A 26,190-nucleotide genomic window follows, 5' to 3' on the forward strand; every position below is an offset into this window, starting at 1 on the left:
ATACTGTTTTATTTTGCTGTAACTGATCTTTTCCACATAAGATATTTAAAAAATAACAAATTTAAGAAAATGAATTCCTCAAGGAACCTTTTACAAATATGTATTAACTGGAAAAAATGCATACCTAGTGTGACTGCTAATAAATATTAATGGAATGTCTTGTTTTAATAAAGGTACTTACAATGATTGGCTCATGAGAGGAAATGACTTGAGACAGACAATAGAGTTGGCTGAGGATTGTTTGACCCAGTTGGGAGGCACATTGATTATGCACCTGAGACACAGACAGAAATAACACTTGGAAAAATATGACTTGATGATCATGGAGTCACTTTATTATTTAAACGTTAGGCAGAAGATGACAAACCTGAAGATACAACAACATGTAGCAGGTACTGAGGATCAGATTAGATGTGAATGTTGTATAGAGGAAAATGAGAGAGACAGAGAGGGAAAAAGATGTAATGATTATGCATGAAGATGCCAGCAACATATAAGAAGATACCCCAGGAGATAATTTCTAAAGCTTAGCAAATGTTTCCAATTCCCTTTGCCTCCTTTTGCTACTTCTCCGTTTCTGCAGATTACATGAACAAAGAGTTTTCAAAGAGACAGGGAAGAGGAAAATGAAAAATATGGGGGAAAAAATAGTTTTAGGGTTGCCATAGTGACAAGAGGGGAGAGATTCCAGAGTGGTCTCAGCCATTACGCAGTGTGTTTGGTAGATGGGCTGTGCAGCACTTAGGCTTATTGCAGTGTGGGCTGAAAAAGAACATATCTAATATAGACGAGATAAGAATACACCAAAATGGTGGTTGTTGAGCCCCCGTCTAATATGAAGAAATGATAATTTGTTAAAGTATTACTGCTAAAAGCTTCAGGAAGAAAGCAAAAAGAAAAAAATAATATGCTCAAAACTGCCATATAACATCTGCATGCAAAAACACGGCAGGCACTTGCAGTGCACATATTTAATGCACAAAAATCCAAGCACAATCACTGGTTGTATACCTCTATAAAAAAAAGAAACAATAATTATCCCAAATGACCCCCTCCATGATAAAATAGAATATTCCTATAGCTACAGGGGATGTATGTGATCTTGGTCACAAAAAGCAAGAATTTATCACATTACTTCATATATTGTGTGTCAGAAGTACAATATATGTGTATGTTTTGCTTGTGTTTCTTTTTTTTTTTTTTTGATTTTTTCAGAGTAACTAATCAACTAAAAAGTTTTTCAATTTTTACGGCACATTTTTAAATATTTGCACTAAAAAAAGACATTTTATGCAATCCCTCTCTAAATCATATCCCATAATCATAATATCTGCAGGGTTACTACAACTTTAGATACTAAAAATGTTAACCTTAATACTTAATACAAAATACAGGTGTTTTAGTGCATGTTTATCTTAGTATACCTACTAAATATCAGTGTGTGCAGTGTGGTTATTAATGTGCTTTATAATAAATTGATCTTGCACCAATAAACATGTTGCCGCTCAGGTAAAACCTTAGTCACAACCGCCATACAAGCCCCGAATGGTCAGTATGGATGATTAACATGATCACGAACCAGAGTAATTCCAAAGATGGGACATTTTAGGCGAATCCCCTCTCCTTAAAGCAAACAAAAATCTACCCTTTGCAATACTGCTACTGAATACAAAACTGTGATTACTTCAACCCCCCACAGAGCAATAAGATTAAACATTGGCAGGTTAAGTTTAGACAACAAAACAGCAAAGGTAAAACATGTTTAATGAAGTTAATTTTTTTAACTCTTTCAGTGCAAAACCATCAAGTAATGCTGGTCTTATTGGAGTGATTGTCAAATATCTTTATAAAGAGCAGCGCTATAGACAGTGATGTTAGAATGAGCAAAAACTTGGACCAAAGCAATCTTCTTTTTTGGTTACTTGCCCACATAAATGCTTAGGCTTAGAGTTTGTGTTAGTTATGCCTGAAACTCCTGATAGAAGCTTTTAGCAGAGTTATTCCCCATAATTTTTTTATACAGCATCTGGTGCTTCTAAACAGGGGCTCTCATTCAATGGGCAAACAGAACATCTAATGAGAGGAAATAAAAAAGGTTAGCTATTTTTTGTGCCAAACAAAGGATAAAATATACACCTGAAACACACCTCATGGTCTAAACGAAATTAAAATGTTTTTTTATTTTTTTATTTTACTATCACCATCTGTTGAGTGTCATGTTTTAAAAAATATAATTAGAAATGTCTGCACTTATGCACAAACTAAAGCAGTGTACTAAGCTGGTAAAACTTTTCTCTAAAATGTGTAAAAAATGTTTGAACCTTACTTTGCGTGAAACCTTTATAAAGCTTCTGAAAACTTGCAGGAATAAAACCCAGGTTCATACGCAAAAATGGTAAAAGCAAAAACACAAAGGGTAGTAAAAGAAGGAAGGAAGAATAGCAGCATTTCATGCAGTAAGAAATATTATGATGCAAACATGTAAGTTTCAGGCATAATGAAATCTAGTTTCACACAAAAAAATATTTTAGAGTTGTACAGACAGAAAAAAAAAATTTGCAGCTAGTATTGATCTGTCATATTTACAAAAGAGTGAACTGATTTCCAATTCCACTTTTTTAAGTTACCAGTGGCCCAGTGGTCCATAAATCAAACAAAAACAAACTTAAAACATAATCCAAAAACAATCCCTTTTGATGGATGCACTGCAGATTAAATCACTTTTAAAGGCAGGTGATTAGCTGACAAGCAATTTGAGACATATCCTGATTCATTTATAAACATAAAAATGTATATATGCTTACAATAAACATGCTTAGTATTGATGCTACTTTGCAGCTGCGGTAAAATTTGATCATCTACAAAATCCTGTATGCATAGAAGCTTCTAATTGTCCATCATACTTTAGCGCTATGAAATGACCTGCAACCAGCAAAAGTAAACATCAATCCCCTAAACAAAGGTCATTAAACATATCCTAACATGTAAGCATAACGAATAAAATGCAGAAAGTATGCATCTGCATTAAAAACTACACTACAAATACACCAAAAAAAGATTAAATGTTAAAATGTAATCACATTTAATTTCTTTTCAGTTTGATTAATATGGTCTACAGTTAGTGAAAATTCTAAATTCAGTGTCTCATAAAATGTGTGAACCTGGTACATTTTGAAAACTCATGGTGTGTAACTCAATTTAGTTAATTAACTCAAAACAGATGCAAGGGTTCCCTGAGCTTCTAAATAGTCTCCCAGTCCGGGTCACAGAGCTAAACAATCATAAGGAAGACTGCCGACTTGACAGATGTTTAGAAGTCAGTTACTGAAAAAACCCTGTTAAGAGGTAATTGCTTAAAAACTTGGTTGTTTACTAAATATTGTATCAAAAGAGAGCTGTCAGGCAAAATGCAACCAACACATCAGGGTATCTTTACAAGAAGTCGACTGAGGCTGGAGTCAAGACCACCAAGCGCCACTTTGCACTAATGAATGTTGCATATGGAGTACAAATGTCACATTTCTTGTGTCAGAGAGACTAGGCTGTTGCCAAGTAGTAAAACTCACTCATTTCATCTTAAAGTAAAATTTGCATCTCTTTGGAAAACCAAGAGTCTAGATGAAGAGAAGAGAGGTATACTGTAGAATCGACTTTGAGAAGAAGTCCAGTATGAAGTTTTCACACTCAATGATGCACTGGGGAACCAAGTCATCCTCTATTATTGCTCCACTGTTTTTTTTTTTAAGGTACCTGGACAAGGCTTGTACATTTAAGTGTACTTGATGCTTCCTTGTGCTGAAACGCTTTATAGAGATGCTGATGAAGTTTTCCACCAAAACATGTGCAGCAACTAAGTCTTTATTGCAATTGACTGGCCATCAAGTTGAACTGATACGGAAAATACACCATACAGAAAATATGAGGAATTGTCAAAAGAAAGGTGACGGACACCAGAACTAACTGTTTAGATGACCTGAGCAACTTTATCAATGCTATCTAGGCTCCCATTACACCCCAACACAACAACAACCTGATCTCACCCATGCAATTAACATTAAAGATGTAATTATATGCAGTTAGATATAATGCCAAGAAAGGCCCAACCGAGTACTGACTGCATTGAAATAAACCTGCTATATCTGTTAGACAAAGGATTTTTTTATGTATAAATATTTTTTTATTGAAATAACTGTTTTTTTCAAAGACTGATTTTTGGATTTTCAATATCAGTAAATCATGAAAATTTAAATGACAAGAAATTAGACTTTAAACTTGTGACTTTTTAGTAATTAATCTATTTAATATAAAATATATTTAATGTGTAAAAAGCTTTACAGATTGATGGAAAATACTAACCTTTTGCTCAATATTCAAACTTCTTAAGCAACGACAGGTGTATGTATCATGCTTACATGAAGGAGACTTCAGGTTATGTAAAAACCTGTTGAGTAACTAACTTTTAAACATTCTTGTTTTTTATGAACAAATTTGAATCGAAACATGACAGCTCCTGACAACGGCCTCCAGTCGAAAAAACCTTGGAACTGATCATCTAAAACATCTTGGGGTTACTCGGTTTCAGGACAACATTAACTAACAAGAAGTTTCAAAACTTTTCTTATGTCCCTTTATGGCAAAACATAAAAATAGTTTCCTTCAGCTCTATGTCATTACCAAATGTTTTATATATAAAATATTCCATGAATGCAAACATGGTGTCTGTTTCACTCAGTTAAAGTGAGCGAGTTTTTTCATTTGCATATCAGGTCCATTGTTCACTCTCCAATTACCCTTCACTATAACCTAGAGGGCAGCACCACATGTCAGCATCTTTTTTTCCTCTATGGCATAGGTCATTGCAGAAGGTCTTGCTATGTGAGTAAGGAGACAGGTAATTATGACTTTGTACAATTTCTGCTTGTTGCTTAACGCACTCCATGTGTTTAAGCTAGTCTGACTTGCACTTGACTTACTTTAGGAACACGAACAAAGAACTTAAAGTACTAAGAAAGTATAAAATAATAACAAGCGTAACAATAATTAACATAATCACCATCAGTCTTGCATGTGTCTACAAGCTTAACTTGCACAGAAAACCAAACTTCCTGCAGAACCAGCCTTATATTTGCAATACATCTGAAACACCAACAAACCAAAATAATGTACAGTAAGCTGCCTTTCCAGCTACAAACCAACTATTATTATTTAAACAATAATAATACACATTAACTAATAAACTTCTGGCAAAAACAGTATGTCATTAGTACTGTAGTGTACTAAATAACAAGATGGTAGAGTTAGCCATGGGAATGGAAGTTTGCACTAAATCATTCTATTTTCCATTTAACTCAACTTGAAGAAATGATTTGAAAATGTAAATAATTCAGACCAAAAAATGAAAAATATAGATCTAATAAATGGAACTTACTGGGAACTTGTGTTACATGAAATTGTTGCATTAAATTAATTCACTGATAAACATATTCAGCAAAAATAAGCAAAATGCACATTTATAAAACAGTCTTACCTTCATAAATAGCTTTGAATCCCTGCCCACTGACAGCATAATCAGACAGCAGCCACAAAGTGAGTCTGGAACCTGTACTCACAATGGGTGAAGGCAGCTGGAACCCAGTTAACCTAAAGGTAGAAACATACAAAGGAAGAAATATGTGATCAACAAAAAATATAGTTGATTAAAAATTATAAAGCAGGGATTCTAAAACTGGCAGGGTACACCGTGGACAGTCCGCCAGTCCATCGCAGGGCCACACAGAGACATGCAAAGACGAATAACCATCCACACTCACACTTAATCCTAAGGGCAATTTGTAATGTCAAATCAACACAACATGAAGGTTTTTGGACTGCGGGAGGAAGCCGGAGAGCCCGGAGAAAACACATGCAGACATGCATAACAGACAAACTTCACACAGAAAGGTCCTGGTTCCTCCAGGACTCAAACCCAGATCCCTATTGCTGTGAGGTGTTGGTGCTAACCACACCACCATGCTTAAACAAATATATTACTTATTAAATTATAACTAAATAGGCCATCTATTTGTAAAATATGAAAATACAGAAATTGTGTAATTAGTACGGCTTGCTCAGTGATGCAGTGTGTAGCACTACTGCCTTGCAGCAAGAAGGGTTCTGGTTTCATTCTTGGCCCAGGATCTGTCTGAATGGAGTTTGCATGTTCTCCTAGAGCATGTGTGGGTTCTTTCCAGGTACTCCGGCTTCTTCCCACAGTCTAAAAACATGACTGTTATGTTAACTGGCTTCTCAAAATTATCCTTAGGTGTGAGTGAATGGTTGTTTGTCCTGTTTGTCTCTGTGTTGCTCTGTGATGGACTGGTGACCATTTCTCGCCCGTGGACAGCTAGAGATAGGCACCAGCACTCCTCGCAACCAGACAGAAAATGGATGGCTGGATGGATGGATGTAATTAGTACATAATTATGTTTAATTGAGGCCCATATAATAATTGATTTCATGTTAAGAAATAAATACAACAGTGTCAGCGGATTCTCTCTCAATGGTGTAATTCAATCCAAACATCACTTTGAAACATATAAAACACATCACTACAATGGGTGAAAATAGCTCTGAAATAATAAACACCAGAAGCCACAGCAAGTTTTTAGCACAGGATGTCTGTTCTGACTGAACGATCACTTTTCCCTTTCAACTCATGAGGAAAACCTACTTGCTGTCTGGCCACTGTCAGTCCAAAATCCTTAAGAATATTAGCCAATCAGCATTGAGCAGCCAATTTCATGACTCACCCCTGCTCCTTAGATATTTTAATAGGTTTAGCCCCACTGGAAGTGAAGTATTTTGGCATGCCATCCAATCAGGGCTCTACTTTCTCGCTGCTTGCCTCAATAGACAGAGGCTCAAACCTCAACAGGGATTTTTCTTAGATGCCGGCAACGTCCTGCTGTCCAGAGCAGCACAACATGAATTACTTTAAATTGTCACAAGTCCATTAAAATCAAGAAGGTAGGACTATGGCCTCAATTAGACATTGTGATTGTCTGCTTCTCACTGAGTAATAACTTTCAACTTCTTGGTTTTTTTTCTTGTAGATGACTTTACAGTTGTATCACTAGTTAAGTTTGTTTTCCATGTGAATACCAAGGTATTTATAATTATCCACCTCCTCAACTTCTTCTCCCATTATGTTGGTCAAAGTATGGGATGCACAGTGTAAATTCAAACAATACATCTAGTTCCTGAAATATTCCTTACTTTTGTTTTTGTTACATTTACAGTGGAGCATTTAATCTACTTGTGCAGCAAAAGTGTATCAATTTGCTTTGTTTCAAATCTGCTGTTTAACAACTTTATACTGTGATAAAACCAAGCAGGTGGTGTAATTTACACATAAAGCTGATTTTAAGTGTACCAAAAGATTTTGTAGTATACAGTATATGGGGTTTTTTTCACAACCAAAAAGATAGACTAAAAATGTCTAATAAATTAAGCAAGACTTTTTAATCACAACAGATTGACTATTTCACACTTTAGAAAACAGAAGAGAACAATTATAGTTCTAATTGGCAACTAAAAATCGTGATTATCACACTTCTTCCAAAAACACATCAATGATCCAAAAAACACCTACAATCACCTACGGCTAAATTATGTTTTTTTTATGTGTGTGTGTTTGTGTGTGTGGGGGGGTATGCTCTTGTTTTTAATATATTGTGGGGAACATTTGCAGGGAAAATGGCACATTGTGAGGACTGAAAGCTCTTTAAGGGGCCCAATGCCTAGACGTGGGGCATTGCTGTTTTTGGGTCAGGAGTCCCCCTCAGGACTGGGATGTGAATTTAGTTTAGGTTGGGGTAAGATAGGACCCAACAACGGTCAGGGTTAGGGTAAGGGTCACAGGGTGTAAAATTTAATGGAATCAACAGAAAGACACAATAAATAAAGTGAGACAAGTTTGCGTGTGTGCCTGTAATTGTAGTGTCTTAGATTTGCAAGTTTCAAATGTTTAAAGAAAAATCTAATTATGATGCTGTTTTCAATGCAGACCAAAATATGTATGCATAAAAACCATACCGTTTTGACAACAGATAAGTGCCAGAAAAACAAATACAAGAATTTTGATATTATGCCTAATAACTTAGGTGTACAAGATGCAAAGAGTCCCCACAATGAGAACACCAGACCTCCTCATCGAATCTGAAATAGCAATAGTCTGAAGTGTGTTTTGGATACAGTACATCATTGCTCAAATTTTTAAAATAGGTCATGCTGGTCCTAAATGTTGTATTTTCATATTATTTGAAATGATCAAAATTCAATAAATTGTTTTAGTAAAGTTAGTAAGTACACATTTTTTTGTAGATGATAGTTTTTTTTTCAAAGGATTAAGAATTAAATAATAGTCTTGTTGAGCGCTAAATTTGGATCCCTAGAGGTGTTGTCACTGCAAATCAATCTTCACAAGTGCTGATATTCTGTTTGCCACTCTTTTCCTTCCAGACACCATCTATCATGGTCATCTATGTAGTTTCAAATATATCTGTGCAAAAGGTTTTCAGCACATATCAGACATGTTTTATATAACTGTTTTAAAAACGCCCTAGTTTTAAAAAAAATATTTTTTCCACCACAAGAACACAAGCTGTTACACCAGTCTTCTTTTATTAACATAAGAAAAAAAAACTACTTTGGGCTGATTTTGGCAACTCTGTTAATAGGACTGTTAATGTGGCTGTCTCAGAGTATTCTCCCTCACAAACGTACACTATATTGCCAAAAGTATTTGCTCACCCATCCAAATTATTGGAATCAGGTGTTCCAATCACTTCCATGGCCACAGGTGTATAAATTCAAGCACCTAGGCATGCAGACTGTTTTTACAAACATTTGTGAAAGAATGGGTCGCTCTCAGGAGCTCAGTGAATTCCAGCGTGGAACTGTGATAGGATGCCACCTGTGCAACAAATCCAGTCGTGAAATTTCCTCGCTCCTAAATATTCCACAGTCAACTGTCAGCTGTATTATAAGAAAATGGAAGTGTTTGGGAACGACAGCAACTCAGCCACGAAGAGGTAGGCCACGTAAACTGACGGAGCGGGGTCAGCGGATGCTGACGCGCATAGTGCGAAGAGGTCGCCAACTTTCTGCAGAGTCAATCACTACAGACCTCCAAACTTCATGTGGCCTTCAGATTAGCTCAAGAACAGTGCGCAGAGAGCTTCATGGAATGGGTTTCCATGGTCGAGCAGCTGCATCCAAGCCATATATCACCAAGTGCAATGCAAAGCGTCGGATGCGGTGGTGTAAAGCACGCCGCCACTGGACTCTAGAGCAGTGGAGACGCGTTCTCTGGAGTGACGAATCGCGCTTCTCCATCTGGCAATCTGATGGACGGGTCTGGGTTTGGCGGTTGCCAGGAGTGTAAAGTTTGGTGGAGGGGGGATTATGGTGTGAGGTTGTTTTTCAGGAGCTGGGCTTGGCCCCTTAGTTCCAGTGAAAGGAACTCTGAATGCTTCAGCATACCAAGACATTTTGGACAATTCCATGCTCCCAACTTTGTGGGAACAGTTTGGAGCTGGCCCCTTCCTCTTCCAACATGACTGTGCACCAGTGCACAAAGCAAGGTCCATAAAGACATGGATGACAGAGTCTGGTGTGGATGAACTTGACTGGCCTGCACAGAGTCCTGACCTCAACCCGATAGAACACCTTTGGGATGAATTAGAGCGGAGACTGAGAGCCAGGCCTTCTCGTCCAACATCAGTGTGCGACCTCACAAATGCGCTTCTGGAAGAATGGTCAAAAATTCCCATAAACACACTCCTAAACCTTGTGGACAGCCTTCCCAGAAGAGTTGAAGCTGTTCTAGCTGCAAAGGGTGGACCGACGTCATATTGAACCCTATGGATTAGGAACGGGATGTCACTTAAGCTCATATGTGAGTCAAGGCAGGTGAGCAAATACTTTTGGCAATATAGTGTATTTCTTCCTCTCGTAATTTGACCAAATATGTGATGTTCACTTTAAGGCCCTTGCATTTAATCCACAGCCAGTGAATCCGATAACTGGGGAACTGATTTGTAATTGTCAATTTGTGTTGTCTCTGGATGGGATCCTGCAAAGTTTTCCTGGGTCTCCCTTTAAAATGTTTTCTACTCTGCTCACTTTTATTCCATAACTATCTGTACAAGTTCTCCTGTTAATGTTTTTGATAAAAAAAAACATTTAATTGTGCCACCCTACAGTGCAAGATTTGAAAATTTCATGTCACAGACAATGGTTAATGGAATGAGCAAGATTCATGTTTGTAATACAATCTTGTAAATACGGTTTGCATTTTTATTCAGACTACTTGAGACAAAGATTTGTAGAACGACCTATTCAAAGTGATATTTGATGGTAAGAATTTGAGCAACAACTTTAAGTCTTGTAACTGCCTAGTCTATACCGGAAGCACGATCTGTACCATCAGCTTATTTGCGCAAGCGCTACCAGATATACATCTGGGTTTCCATAAATAATGTAATTATGGCAGTAAAATTACTTACTTATTTCCTTAACTCACTAAAGAATGCTAATTCATACACATCTTTAAAAAACGTTTTATGACTTTTCTGACAAAATTCTGATGCTTTTTACATTTTTTTAATTAAACTCCTTTTGTGAAGTTATCATCGGACATGCTCAGAGTAGTCCAGCAAAATATGGTTAAACCATATTTATCTGCATTTTAGTTGTTTCTTTCTTAAGTTACACACTATATGCCATAATGTTAATGCGAAAGGAAAACATAGAACTCAAAAAGACTAGATTTATGTTTAAATCCAAAGCCGAACGTTAGTTCCTGGAAGGAGCGTAGGATCCCATTTCTGGTGCAGATCGGGCACAGACGAATGATAAAACAGAAAGAATTTTAATGCATTTATTTTCTCAGGAAATACATTAACCTTTAACACATCATAGTTTAGTAAGCTTAAGTTTTTTTGGGAAGGGAAAAAAGTTATTTAGATCTTTATTACAAAATAAAATCAAGGGCGACCCGGATGTATATCTGGGTGCGCATTTGTAAATGAGCTGATGGTCCACCAATCACCAATTCCTACAACGCTTTGACTTGACTCTGCACAGCAACAGATATGTGCTGATCTAAACCGTGCTACTGTAAGTGGCAGTATGTATGGTGTAGTTCTTCTGAAAGGTGAACCTTAACCTCAGTCTAAAGTCTTCTGCAACATCCAACTAGTTTTCTTCACAGATTTCCCTCTATTTAGCTCCATTCTACCATCAACTCTAACCACTGTCACTGTTCATACTTAATTTTTCCAGTTTTTCATAAAACAGTAGATTTACAGAATGCTCAACCAAAGTTGTGCTTTCAAGACATTCTAACACCTGAGCCATGGTTCACTGCACGTCTTGGAGTTACTATGATATTTTTGGCTGCTTCTATGATTAATGCTTTGCTTAGTATGGCTGTCAATCAGGAGGATGGCCATATGTTGGTATGTTGCAGTTGCTCCAGTTTCTAATGATTGACGAGTGCTCAGTTAATTATTTAAGTATTCAAGACGAAGGATACTGTTAAATAATCAAATCCTGCTTTAAATAATCCAAAGCTGTTTCCTTTGGTCTTCAAGATGTTATTTTATCAATGGTTTCCGAACACATCTGATGTTTTTTTTAAAAGACGTCTATAATTATACTGAGGTTAAATTACACTAAAGTGATTTCTAATTAATGTAGTGATTAAGTATGTGGGTGTATTTAGATGAAAACCTTTTAGATTATTATCAGAGAAAATATATGAGACGATTAATCGTTTTCTTTCCACTTTTTAAACTAAGTATATCTTACTTTATTTTCACAATTTTGCATATGTCCATGCTGAATTTCGATTACAATTTATATAAAAACCATTTAAAAGAGGAAGTTGTTATTTTGCATTTACATGTAATCCAAAATAAAGACATTTTACTTTTGTATGTCACTCTAACACTAATATAAGATCTGTTATCATTAATTTTAATCATGCTAATTAGCAAAACACCGCAATTAGAGTAGCCTGTTATTCAAAGTCTTATTTAATAACAATATCAGCCGTTTCATCTAAATCATAATCAGTTAAACATTATATCAAAAAGCTTTACTATTCTTGGAAAGAGGGCCACTAAAAAAAGAAAAGAAAAAAAAAGTAAGTTTATTTTAGCTTTATATGATTTCCAAAATCAAGACAAGAAGGAAACAGTAAAGTACAATAGCTAATTTTAATAGATACCAATATTAAATTAGCGTGTCACATCATGTGGGAAACTAATCATATAATTTTTAGCAAAGAGCCTCTTTGTGTTGGGAACAGATTTCAACTGCAGCTTTGCCATTTTCAGCTATCAAATCAATTTACCACCCACATAGCTGCAGAGATCTGTTACAAGCACACACATACACAGGGAAATTGAAAGGCAGGTGTCCACCACTCATTTATTGCCCATTACCACAAACTGAGCTGTCTGTGTATGGGCATTGAAGACTCTAAATCCTTATGAACGTTTCGTAACCTAACAAAGAACTGTGTTGCTTTCCTAACTCTGCTTGTCCTTGATTTTATTTCCTCCTTAATGCCCGTTTCATTGTTGTTTTCTTTTCACATCTCTCTTTTTCATTGCATTTTTTCTATGTGCTATATAATGCATAGCACTTTGATATCTTTAAATCTTAAAAAGCATCAGTACTTAAATGAGACAATTGAAGAAAGAAAAAAGAACCCCCAAAATATTAGCTTAGGGATGATAAATTAAACCATAAAAGGTGAAGAGACACAAATCCATGCCTGATTTCACTCCTCGATGAAGATTGTCACAGTAGGATATCAGCTAAACGATAGGACACATGTTCATGCAAATAGCTCCTTCATTTGACCACAAATTGAGTTGGAAGGCAGCCATCTTGTTTCAGGAGAAAAAGCGGTAGGGGAAAAGGGCGAATTGATAAAGGATGTAATGCACAGCCTAAGAAGAATGGGCGGTCAACAAACTAGGGGAGAAATCGTGATCATCTGGTTTGAGCCAGATAGGGCCCTGAATTACATACCAGGCACAGATAAAATTGGAGACACACAGACGCAGGTTTAATAAGTAAAGGTTGGAAAGATTACAATTTGCAATGCTAACAGGCTGCATCAATTTATGATATGCAGAAAAATATATTTAAATAAGAAAATGATTATATTGCAACAGCGTTTGGGTAACAATGAGGTTGTAGCACATGTGGAAAGGAAGCTGGAGATTGATGGAGGTGAAAAAAAGAGTCATATAGAGGTTTAAAAAAATGGTAAGATTGAGAAAAAAAATCACTGGTTGTTTCAATTTCCGAGAGGTGAATAACGCAAAGTTAAAGTTCTCCAAAGAGAACAGCTGTATTTATTCATGCCTTAGCCAGTCTTAGTATAAAGGCATTCATGGTGTATGAGGTGAGTGTAGAGGTCGATTAAGAAAAGTTTCCACCTGAACAGTCTCTAAGTCTCAATGAAGCGCCTCTGTTTCCAATCAACCCACCCTTATTCATGGGGATGGGAGGAGGGGATGAATGAACAGGGAAGATGGTACGAGGCGGTACATTTGCTGCCATAAGAGAAAAGAGAAGAGCGGTGATCGTGCTGCCAGCGTCATGTGAACACAGTCTAGATTTTAAGTATTTTTTTTTGTCTTTTTAAGTGATCGATGCTTTCCTTACAAGGGTTATCTGTTCATTTTCAAACATTTCTTGGACTTAGACTTGAGACTAAGACAACTTTTTTTTGTCATTTTGTATGCACAGGGTGTCTCCAAAACGAAATTTCATTATGTACAGCTGTCATGACACTTCCATTTCTTAAAGTGCAGCAGGGATCAAATGTAAACATTGGTATGATAATAAGGGTGCTATTCCCATTCCATTTTAGCATTGTTAATTAAACAGGCAGTTAATTAAAGAGTCAGAGAGAGGCAAAGGACCACAGGTCGGATTCGAACCTAGGTCGGCCATGTCGAGGACTAAGGCCTCTGTAAATGGGTTGTGCGCACTAACCACTGTGCCACCTGCATGCCCCTCCATGATACCTTAAGTCCCAGAGAGAATATATCTACTCACTGGTTGACTTTTTAATACATTTTCCTTATACTAAATTTATTTGGAGTCATTTGATAAAAAGAAGCTTCAACTGCTTGTTGATATAATTACACTGGGAAAAATCTAAATCTGGATAAGTAATTTTTTCTTAAAAGAAGGGAATTTGTTCTTAGATTGAGGAGGTAAAAGAGACATTTTGCCACTGAAACAAGACAATTTATACTTAAAATAAGAAAACACAATTGCATTGTCTTATTTCAAGTGCATGTTATCTAATTATCTTGTTTTAAGAGTAAAAATACTCATTCCATTGGCAAACTGTCTCATTTACCTACTCAAATTAAGGGTAAATACACTTAATTTAAGAAACTTTTACTTATTTCTTAGTCGTTTTTCCAGTGTACATAAAATCTACTGCATATACATTAAAACACATTGTTTTTACAATGTGACAAAATGCACTTCAGGGTGTACAGATACATTTGCAAACCAATGTACATGTGGATATATAGAAGCCTAACAAAAGAGCTTAACTGTGGTTTATTTACCATGGAAAACCTCATTTGTTGGCATCTATACTTGCATTTACGGATTCACTCTTCCATACAAATACAGTTTTACTCAGTCAAGCATTTGTGTATGTTTGTGTTTTCTCCATGAAACACACACATGCATTCAACTCCATGGACTAAATCAGGCCATTCATCGTTTAATCTTATTCACTCAGTCAATGTGTGGGTGTACAGTAGGAGTCTATGTGCTGTGTATTCCCTAGGTAGAAGGTAAGCACAGTGCTGATGCAGCTGATTTCCCCCTAGAAGGAAGGATAAAAAAAAAAAAAACTAGATACAGCAGCGAGATTTTGATGGCTGAGTCGAGGAGAGACATTAGCCAATAAGTGATGGGTGGTTAGAGAGAAGGGAGAGAAGTGCATGAAGAAGAACTATGGTGTATATTTTGTGTGTATGTGTGTGAGAGAGAAAGAGAGAATATGTGTGGTGTATTCTTCTTCATCTCAGACCCTGTGCACCTTGTCAGTGGTCAAGGCCAGAGGCTGATGTCCTGCTGCACTCTGGAGCTCTAACTCTCTACTGAATGCCTGTCACGCCAACAGCGATGCTGTGAACTAGCCTCATCCTGACTAGATGAAAAGCTCTGCAATACACACATGTACACGCACAAGTAAAGCAGATGATTTTTTTAGACTCAGCTCCTTTTTGTATGTTTTTAAACCAACTTCTACCTGTACCCAAATTTAAAAAACTGTTCCCGTCGAATGTATGGCTTTCAGTATGACTCATCACTATATCTAAGGGAGGAAAAAAAAAAGTGTAGCCAAGAGGAGGTTAACATGGTGATGAGTTTCATAGACAATTAGTGTGAATTTTTCTCAGCCCTTTCATCTTTTCCTCGTGGCCTAGGCATCATGTTCCACATCACTTTGCCCCGGGGCAGGATCTGGCCTTGATAGACATTGCCTTCAGCGTTTTCACTTTCAGTTTAAGCTCCCGGTGTGTGAAGTGCTAATTCTGCTTCTTAATGGCAGACAAAGAGGCAATCCTAAAATGTTAATGACTATGACAGTGGTCAGAGCAGCATTTAAAGTTTTTGTTTTTAACAGGTTTTGACACCTGTTAACTTTAAGCATTACATTTTTAATTAGCATAAGGTTAGAATAAATAAAGGTATAACAGTCAAACCCAAACTACATTACCACATTTAGACTGGATTTTAGACTGATTATCTTTTATGTTTTATTCAAAAACATTGCGTTTGCACTGTCTGGGAAATTTAAAACAAACACACAGCTAAACAACCGATTAAGCAATGGAAAAAACACCACATAGGAAAAAAAGATCCAACAATAAACAGACTAGTATTCAAAATGCATACCTGTAACATTTTCACTGAAAACTTGAATATCTAACTGAACATACTGAATGTAAATTCTTCAGTGCTATCTGCTCTCTTCTTAAAAGGGTTTACTCTCCCCAGTAAAGGTGAGACCAAAAAGAACAGCCACTGCAGTTTGTAATACCAAACAGCTTTCTACCACATCCATCAGCCCATCAATATTTAAAACACCACTTACATATATATATATTTTTCTAAGTCAGATAGCCTTTTTCCTTTGGTGTGTCTTGCTGAAAAGTCAAACTGTAACGTGTAAGGTTAGATTCCTTCATGACATCATAAGATATTAGCACCTCACGGACAAACTGTGAGGAGAAGAGAGACTCTCAGATCTCTCTGATGCTAAATACTGACTGTGAGTCAGTTCAAAATGAAAGTCAAACTGTAGCAAAGTCGTTAAGAAACCAGTATCTCTCTGGGAAAAGAGAAAAAAAAAACTGTGCAGGGAGGATGTAGCCTGAAAGAAGAAAATGCTGGAGTGGAAAGCTGGTGCTCAAAGATATGAGTGGGAAAAGAAAACACATATTAGCAGAAACTGTATGAGATTTTAAACAGAAGAGGCACTACAGACCAAATCGAAGCAACTAAATAACAGCGTGTTTCGAGGCTGAAAGTGAAAAACAAGCAATGTGAAAACAGAAAAATGATGGAATCTGAGCTGCAGAGCACAAAAACAAAACCAATGCACTGATGAAAACTGGAGAGCAATTTATTGTGACTAAACAATCTTTGAATGCCTTGGTTTTTCATCTTTTAAAAAGACAAGAGTAGCAGCTAAGGACCAATTAGTAGTTATTTTCTTTACAAAATGACAAAAGTAATCACCATCCACATTAAAAGATGAGTGGAAGGTTTTCGGGACATTCTACCAATACTTTACCGGAGATAGCCATGCCATCATCTTAAAGTAAATCTGTCTCTTAAATCTAATACCACCCAGAATTTGCAGTAAGTGGAGCATAATAGCTTCCGCACAGGCATAAAGATGTGGTTCTTTAGCTGTGCAGACCAGTCAGCGAGTTAGTGGGACTGGTTTATCTGTGGGCAATCTAAAATCCATTAGCAGCATATTAGATTGTGCTGATGTTATCTGCATCTTCCCAGCACTATGGATACCTTTGGAAGAACTTAGTGCACTGTGCATATAGTATGTACACACCTTATACAGTGTAAGAGCCTACAGGCTTAGCTCAACCTTTACATTTTGACTGTGCTGTTCACAGTGGAGTTTTAGGATGGGGTTTAAATGTTATTTAAACAGGAAATTAGTTGACAAAAAATTTATAAAACATAAACAATGAAGCTAACACATATGTGAAATATTTGCAAAACTTTTTTACCACATCACCATTAGAGACTTTTTTTTTTTTTTTTACATTTGTTGCAGTACAGCAATCACAAACACTGGATAGTTCTAAAGTGAAAGGGAAATTACAGATTTTAATATATTCACAAACATCAAGCCACAATTTTTCTTTTTGGTTCTTTTAATTTTATTAATTCTCCTGCTATCAATGTTTTCTGGGGGGGAAAAAACTTTGCTGCAATAAAGGTTGGAATATGTTCCCAATTCATCTTCTAAAATTAGCTCAAGAAATTTTAAAGTTAAGATATAAAAATTCTAGCCAAAAATTTAAAGTGTTGTCTAGGGCTTCAACTAACGATTATTTTGCACATTGATTAATCTGTTGATAATATTTTTGATTAATTAATTAATAATCAGATTGGAAGACTTTTTACGGAATTAAAGTAGTTGAGGAGTTCTGGAAAAATTATTTTGACATAATTTTTTAAAATTGTTTTACACCTTAAAAGCAAAATGTTTATACATATATTTATTTTTATTTTTACAATTTTTGCATAATTACTTCTCTAAGTGGGTTTTTCTGTCAGCTACAGCCAGATTTTCCATACTCCATTTAATTATTAATCGATTACTAAATAAATCTATCACGATTATTCCCACTGATTGTTCCAGCCCTGGTCTAGTCACATATTTTCAACCAAACATATTCTTTAATACAAGTACTATTCCTAACTGTAAACATTCTGTTGCAAGTCTGACACTAGTTTTAGTATTTAACATTTTGGAAGGTAATTTATCAAAGCTAAAAAATAATACTGGCAAGGCCATGCTGTTTCAAGAATGATGAGTTTAGGCAGTTTTGCAGAATCACCTTCCAACTGTCAATATATATCCCACCACCCATCACTTTCTGCAACTCATTCCGGCCATTCTGTACTGGCAGACGGCTATGTTTTGTTAGGGTTTCAGCCGTAAAATTAGCTTTTAATTTTAAGATAAAGGTGGATAGAACTGCAATCTGTGAGGTGTTTAAAGATTTCCTTTCACACATCGGTTTTGCCGATGTGTGAAAGGAAAGTGGAAGAGTTGAAGATCAAGTGTGGGGAAAAAAATGAGGCCGAGAGAGATAAGACATGACTAAGTTGATGGATGCATGAGTACACAGCCTTAATAATAAAAGTAATAGTGGTAGCAACGCTTTTAATTATAGTGACAGAAAAAGGTTTTACAGTATGTAACACCTATGATTTCTACCAGTGTTTAAGTTTCCAGTTTGGTATATAGGCTAGAACTAAAACCAACAAAGTACTTCCATCATACTAGCACTAAAACTACAAGTGACACACTTACTCCCTTGGCATGTTAATTCAGTATGACAGGGCAAGTTACCATGACTATTGGTCCATTAGTCATGTCATTCGACATCATATCATATATAATTTGAATATTTAAAATTCCATATTAGGACGACAATGGCGTTGAATGTAGGAGTTTGCCCTGAAATCGAAGGGTTGATGGTTCAAGCCCCGACTCCAACTTTCAGTGTCGTTGTGTCCTTGGGCAAGACACTTCACCTGCATTGTCTAATGATGGTGGTCAGAGGGCCCGGTGGAGCCAGTGAATGGCAGCCCTGCTTCTGTCAGTGAGCCCCAGGGCAGCTGTGGCTACAATTTAGCTTGCCACCATCAGTGTGTGAGTGTGAATGAATGTAGTGTAAAGCGCTTTGGTCAAGTCTCCTGTCTTGAATAAAGGCGCTATATAAGTACATGCCATTTACCCTTAAATTACACTGAATAATGTTCATAAATTTACTTTATCTAAATTTCAGTTTTTGGTAAATTTTTTATTTTATTTTTCCTGGATATAGATTACTTCTTGGTACTTGAGCTCAAAAACTGCACACTATATTTTACAAAACAGGCACCAGGGCTCTGAGGATGAGTGTTGACTACAGAACGTTGAAAGAGAAATAATTTACAAAAACAGGTTTTTAACCGTATTGTATGTAATATATTTAATGTATTTCCTCATCTCCCTTTTTTTATTTCTGTATCTTTTTATCTGCATCTACCTTTGCATCCTTATCCTTACTCCTTTTGAGTATTTTGTCCATCTTTAGTTACATTTTACCCTTTATATGGCTTAAAACTCATCCTGGTGTAAAATTTTTCTCAGGCTCAAAAATGACTAAGTAAACAATAAGTGGAGATATTTTTGGTATTTAATATTTTGCTTTAATTTAAAATGTTTCTGTGTTCTGTATTTAGTCAGTACGAGAGTAGACCCCTTTAAAGCATCCAGCTTTTACAGATTTTAAAGTGTGATATTAAAGAAAAAAAAAAAAGTTCCTGAATACCTCCACTTGTAAACATAAATTATTTTAGGTTTCTCCATTTTATAAAAAACATATAAAATAGAATAAAGTTTTAGATTTTAATGTGTTGTAAAAAGAACTTGACATTAAAAGTGGTCTGAATGCAAGGCATAGTGTTTTATTGTTTGATAAAGATACCCTACCTCACTGGACTGCAGTGCTCCAACTAAAGAAAAGTTCAAAAACAAAACTAGAATTGAATTCTTTGTTCATTTGTCCCCACTCTCCATACAGACAGAAGTCAATTATGCCCACAGCAAACAAATCAAGGCTGACAAATAGAACAAGGTGACGTTCGTACTCCCCTCCTGTGTTTCTTCTGCTCCACACAAATCGCTTTGCAATAATCCTCAGGCAGAAAATAATTAGGGATGAAAAAAAAAAAAAAGAATAATAATTCAATGCTGTGCCCCTCTTGTCCCCAGCAATGTGACAACTCTAAGCAGCAGCTATGAGATATGCTGTTGTTTACTTGCTTCTGAAAATAAATGCCTGCATGTGTGTTTGTAAGTGAACAGAGCAATTATGACACAGAAGGCTGTGGAAAATGATCAAGGAGAGATTAAGGACAGGCGTAAGAGATCACACTGACAAACAGGAGGCAAGATTAAAGAAACACTTGAAGACTATAATACTATTATTAAATTATTAGTTAATGCATTTTTTATGAGGCACATTCTGTATTTAGAAATATACCTTTATTTTTAAATCATTACAATGGAGCAGACAGTTTAAAGAGAGCAAAAATTGTTACACCAATACCCTTCTCTCATTAAATTTGTTTCAAGTTTCTTATGCTGCCTTCATTTGGTTTGGTAATGCTGGTCCGTTTCACTTATAATGTGGAAATTACCAATGCATTGTGTTCAAGAAGACGAGCATAGTCCATCAACAGTTTATTCTAGCCTGCTACTTGGGAAAGACAGTTATGGGGTCATATCCTGGTTCCAGTAAATCTTGCGATTACTGGAGTATAATAATGATCACAAATGTTTTTAAAAGACCTGCCCTCTTCATTTAAAAAGAAAAGCACAACCCTGTACCTGCTCCCGAGAGGGAGCACCTATTAGATGCGTGCGAGAGCATGAAGGAGCCCATCTCTCCTCATGCACGTTCTGTTTAAAAGTTGCTGTTTGCATCGCTTATACAAGCGTAGTTTCCAAAAGAAGATTTAAATTTTCCCACTTTGTCAGACTGACAATTGCTAAGTTAAAATGGGGACAGGCACGTAGGAAGGCCTTACCTGAATATATCACCAGAATGATTGACAATTAGGAGGACTACTTATATTGATGATCCACCCGGAAAAAGAACATTCTCCACTTTAAAAATGCAGGACTCATCATACAGAATAGTTTCTCTGCTCTCAGCCATGTTGAACAGTAAAAGTTAACCTCATCTCGGCATCACAGGTATTATGACATTTTTCTTGCTCTCCAGTGGAAAGCAATGTTGGGACTAACACGTTATTGAGCAACTATCTTAGTTTCTTTTTTGGAGTAGCAACTAGTAACTATAATTATTTTCTTTTTAAAGTAACTTTCATGCTGTGTACTCGTTCATGAGCAAGATTCATGTTGGTTTTTGGTGTTTATTATATTAATGATACCACATGAAGGCAGAATTAAGTTAAATGGCATACTTTGATCTGCATGCTTGCTTTCAATCATTGTACTGAGCTACAGCTCAAACTGTACAACAAGTGCAGGGTTTAAAAGTTCACAGCTCCTGATGCATATTCTGACACCGACGCTCTGACGCGATCTAACTGCTAACACTGCATGTCCAAAAACCACATGTCGGACTCATCAATTTAGAAGAATAAGAAGAACTCCCTTGTTTGCACATGCGCAGTGCGTGAGGTTCTGGTAAATCGGCTCTTATCTCTGCTTCAACAGCAGGATTTGCCCATGAACACCTTACGCAGGCCGACTGAATTTCAAACATTATTGATTTTCCCCCAACCTTACGATTCCTGTTCGGGAGGTGGTCATGAGAGACTAATAGCCCCTCGTTATCCCCTGTATACCAAACGACGCATGATGAGGCTGAAACTTGGCCCGATCCAAAAAATTCTCGCATGACTGGAGGATCGTCCGAAAAGGACAAAAAAAATCGTACAGTGTATGCCCGGCTTTATATAGAACAATCTGTTCATCATAATCTGTGGTAGGCAAATCATGGAGACAAAACATTTTTAAATGCATCTTTGGAATAAAGTCCTCTCACTGTGCTAAAGACAATTTTGCATTCTAATATTTTAAATACATAAAAAGCAGAGGTGGTTCAAATCCAAGTCTAAGCATTTTTAGCACTTATCACATAGGAAATAAGACAGAACAACATAAAGCATGATGCACATTCCTTACTGTAATTTTCTATATTTTAAGGTTTATACAGTTATTTGTATCCAATTAACATATCTGCAAAAAACTTTTTATTCTTTTTTGCAGACGGCCTATTCTATTTTGTGGTATGTATATGCAGCAGAATTAATTTGTTCCTGACATGATTATGAGGTTGTAGCAGTACCAAAAAGCAGGCAGGTAGCGCTGTTTGTGAAATGGCTTTAAAAAGCAAACTTACTGTATAAGAGAAAATTAGGGGGATCAGGACACAGACCAAGAGAAATCAAGCCAAGTCAGGGATATGAAGCAGTAAAAAGGAAGGATTCAGTAGAGGGAGAGAGAGGTTCATTTTCTCTGGGAAGAGTTTAGGAGGGCAAGATGAGCAGGTAAGGGCAATCAGGTGAAAATAAGCAACAGCTGAGGATAATTAAGGCAGGGAGCTGGGGGAGAGAGAGGTAATATGGAGAATATGAGCAGGAAAAAACAAAGGAGGAGAGCCAACAGGACAATCTAAATGTAACCAATCTTAATGTTAATTTTATAAATAATTTTAAGAATATAAACATTTAACTATGAAACATAGAACTAACACAGTCACACAGTCTGCTTTGGTCCACTCTATAAAGCCTTGGACTCAACACTATTTCTGGTATTTTGAATTGAAAAAGCTTATTGGATGGGAAGCGAAACATCTTCAAACTTGGAAACAAATTCCAGTGGATTGGGTGTTTTTTAAACTTTTTTGTATTAACTATGAACTGGATATCCGTGAATCTTTACCAGCAAAGTCACACAGTCATGCCAGAGCCACGATTGTCTACAAGCCGATTTACCTGAACTTCGCACACTGCGCATGTGCAAACAATTCCTCTTCTTCTTTTTTCTATGTTCGGCTTTAGTGATGGGTTAAAGGGGAATGCCGTTTTTTTTACATTGGGCGCTTGATTTTACGTTCTTACATCATGTTCTGCTCACCCATATGAGTTTTGTGTCTTTTGGAGCTGTTCTGATAATATTCGGTTACTGTGGGTTATATCCAAGTAACATCTTCCTATAGGCAGCGACTTGAAGGCACAAACTAAACTGTTCATAATTTATCATTTATGGTACGCCACCATTCATTCCATGTAGGCGAATCACTGTCCCCCAGACATCTTCGGTTAGATTTTTTTGATATTTATATCTTTTAAAAACAAAGCGGAGTGTGTATGATGTCATCCACGCGCGCTGGCTACCATTTATCCTGTCCGCTGAACTGCTGCTAGTTTTACTCACATGCCTGACTGAATGAATAGAAGGGGTAGAGCCTAGCCGCCTTTGGCCCGGGCTGCCTGTCACAACTCCATATATATTTATATATATATATATATATATATATATATATATATATATTATTTTTTTTTATTTTTTTTTTTTTGAATTATTGTACTGCAATCAGACAAACATAATCTGGTTTCATGCAAGATGAATTTTGACAAAAGATGATTATTACATTATTAAGGGAAAAAAAGCCATCCAAATCACCCTTGTCCTGTGAAATAAAGGAACTCCATCTGGTTTTAACATAGAGGGAAGGTAAGAAAAAAAAAAGCACAAGTATTAATACCAGCCTCCATAGCCACATTGGCAGACAGGTTCTTTTTGATAGATATTGTATCATTTCATATCTTAGCTTAGTTCTGCATAGTTTAGGTAATCTTACCTTAGTTAAGCTAAACAAAGTCACCTAGTTCTTTTTCTTACCATTGCCTATATTATACTGGGTAAACCTATTGAAAGATCTTACTCGGTATTATCAACACTGTTACAACAATGTTAGATAGAGCAGCTAGTGGACTTAAAAAGAATAATCCCAACAGATATGTGAAATGTTTATGTTGTAGGTACACAAGCTTGACACATTACTTGTGTGTAGGGCTGCAACTAACGATTATTTTAAAATTCGATGAATCGGCCGATTATTTTTTCGATTAACCGATGAATCGGACAAAAAATATTTTTTATACTAACCTCTTTATTCCAAAATAAACATTTTAGACAGAACAAACAAGCACACAAGTACAGGTTGCTCATTAACTGTACTGGTGCAATATGAAAAATAAATGTTTGTGATAAAACTACGCAAACTTACATGAAAAATGTAGCTGTACATCCACAAAATATAGGATACTTTGTTTAATAAAGCGCAAAAAAGACAGGCATTTTTGTTTTTAAAAGCCCCTAAGGGGTTCAAACAACAGGTCCCCCCATTTCATCAAATGAGTTTTTTTTTAGACTAGAAGAGTTCTGCCTTTTAAGACAGGAAAGTATAGCAGTTAAAGTTGCTACTTGAGAAAATACTGAACCATAGAGATAAAAATAGCCCTGTGATTCAAATTATAAATTGTATTTGGAATAAAAATGAGAGAACTAGGGGTGGTAAAAAACACATCCTCCAAAGACAGATATTTACATGGGAATGTGGCATATAATTAATTGACATATTACTGATCTTGCTGGATTTTATTCTGCTTTACTTCCATAAATTGCAGGATCTTCTTTACTTTATCTTTGCCAGAAGATTTAAACTTTAAAAGCCTTGCCCTCATAATTTGCAAGTTAATTTATTTATAAAGGCTATTTTAATTATTGTGATCAATTTGCGCCGTCAATCCCGACGCATGCGCGTTTCATTTGCAGCCTGGACGCTGAAACATCCTGCTTCTCTGACTGCAGCGCTGAGAGGGATTCCTGCAGAGAGCGGGGTTGGGATGGGGGAGGCGCCTCACGGCAGCAGCTGCTGCTGCAGGACAAGAGTAGGAACGATACATGCTTTCACGTAAGAGTCTCCAAAAGCCGGCAGTAACACCGTAAAAAGTCGCCAGATTTGTCGCTAGTCACTTTTTAAAAAAAATAGTCGCTGGACGGGTCTGAAAAGTCGCTAAATATAGCGACAAAGTCGCTGAGTTGGCAACACTGCGCACCTGCAGTGCTGGCTCGCTCTGCCGTATTTTTTTTTCTTCCCCCGTTTCAGTCAAGTGGCAGTGATGACGGCGGCGGCGGCGGATGACACATTAATCGCACGACACAACTAATCGATGATGAAATTCATTGCCAACGCTTTTAAAAGTCGATTTTTATCGATTTTATCGATTCGTTGTTGCAGCCCTACTTGTGTGCATAAAACATGATGAAATAGGAGTCAATCAATAAAACAAATATTAGCACAGATCCCTTAATACAGTCTCAAATTTAAGGTCAGCCAAATACTCTATGAAAATGCTAAATTTTTGCTTAGATGTAGTGATATGTTTACTTTTGTTTTTTCTACTCCCATCACTGATTCATCCTCCCTCCTGCCCGCTAAGTAGTAGGGTGATTAATACTGATGCACTTAATAGCCCCAAAAAACAACATGTTATCTAAAACCAAGAATAACGCAAATGTTGCTATGGGAGTAAATGGTGTTTAATGATCAGAAAAACTGAACAATTATTTTGTAAAATGACTTTCATCAAAAACCTGTACAATACTCTCCATCACCAGGCAATACTGTAGGTCAGTAAGTCAAAGGAGCTTTTTCTCCACTGCAGCTGTATGAATGCTTGGCTTAAGGCAGGGGTAACTCCATTTCTGGCGGGCCTGTATCCTGGAACTTTTAGATATGTCCTTGACTTAACACACCTGAATCAAGTAAATAGATCATTAAAAGGACTCTGGAGAAATTGATTGCATACTGGGGAGGTAATTCAACCATTTGATTCAGGTGTGTTGGACCAAGGATGAATCTAAAGTTGCAGGAAACCAGCTCTCAAGGACTGGAGTTGACCATCCCTGGCTTAAGGGATTGCTGCAAAGGACAACAGCATACAGGTGAAGGCTCACTGTCTCTTCATGATCATACAGTACAGGAAACGTGCATTCTGTAAATTCAATGCAATCAGCTGTGTTTCCTTAGATTGAAAACTTTTAACCAATTTTTTCTGCATGATTCAATTAAACAGACACCTCTAAAGCATCCTAAAGGCAAATGTGTTGTGAATTCTATCTGGCTTAATAAACTACGTGTAATATTTTCCATGCAGGTCTAACTCAAAGACTATTATTTCCTTCCTGCATTGGTTATAAATACATTTTCTGACTCCATTAGTATAATACTCTATTTG

General features: G+C 36.5%; 1 protein-coding gene across 1 annotated transcript in view; it reads right to left on the reverse strand.

Annotated features, from left to right (window-relative positions):
• The window catches only part of csmd2 (CUB and Sushi multiple domains 2), a 375,721-nt gene that overhangs the window by 294,417 nt on the left and 55,114 nt on the right, over positions 1–26,190 (reverse strand). The window contains exon 3 of the mRNA XM_038286837.1: positions 5,528–5,640. Within this exon, the coding sequence (XP_038142765.1) occupies positions 5,528–5,640 (113 nt within the window). The remainder of the gene's footprint in view (positions 1–5,527; positions 5,641–26,190) is intronic.

Source organism: Cyprinodon tularosa, unplaced genomic scaffold, assembly GCF_016077235.1.
Source record: "Cyprinodon tularosa strain WSP-4 unplaced genomic scaffold, ASM1607723v1 ctg230, whole genome shotgun sequence".
Taxonomy (NCBI): domain Eukaryota; kingdom Metazoa; phylum Chordata; class Actinopteri; order Cyprinodontiformes; family Cyprinodontidae; genus Cyprinodon; species Cyprinodon tularosa.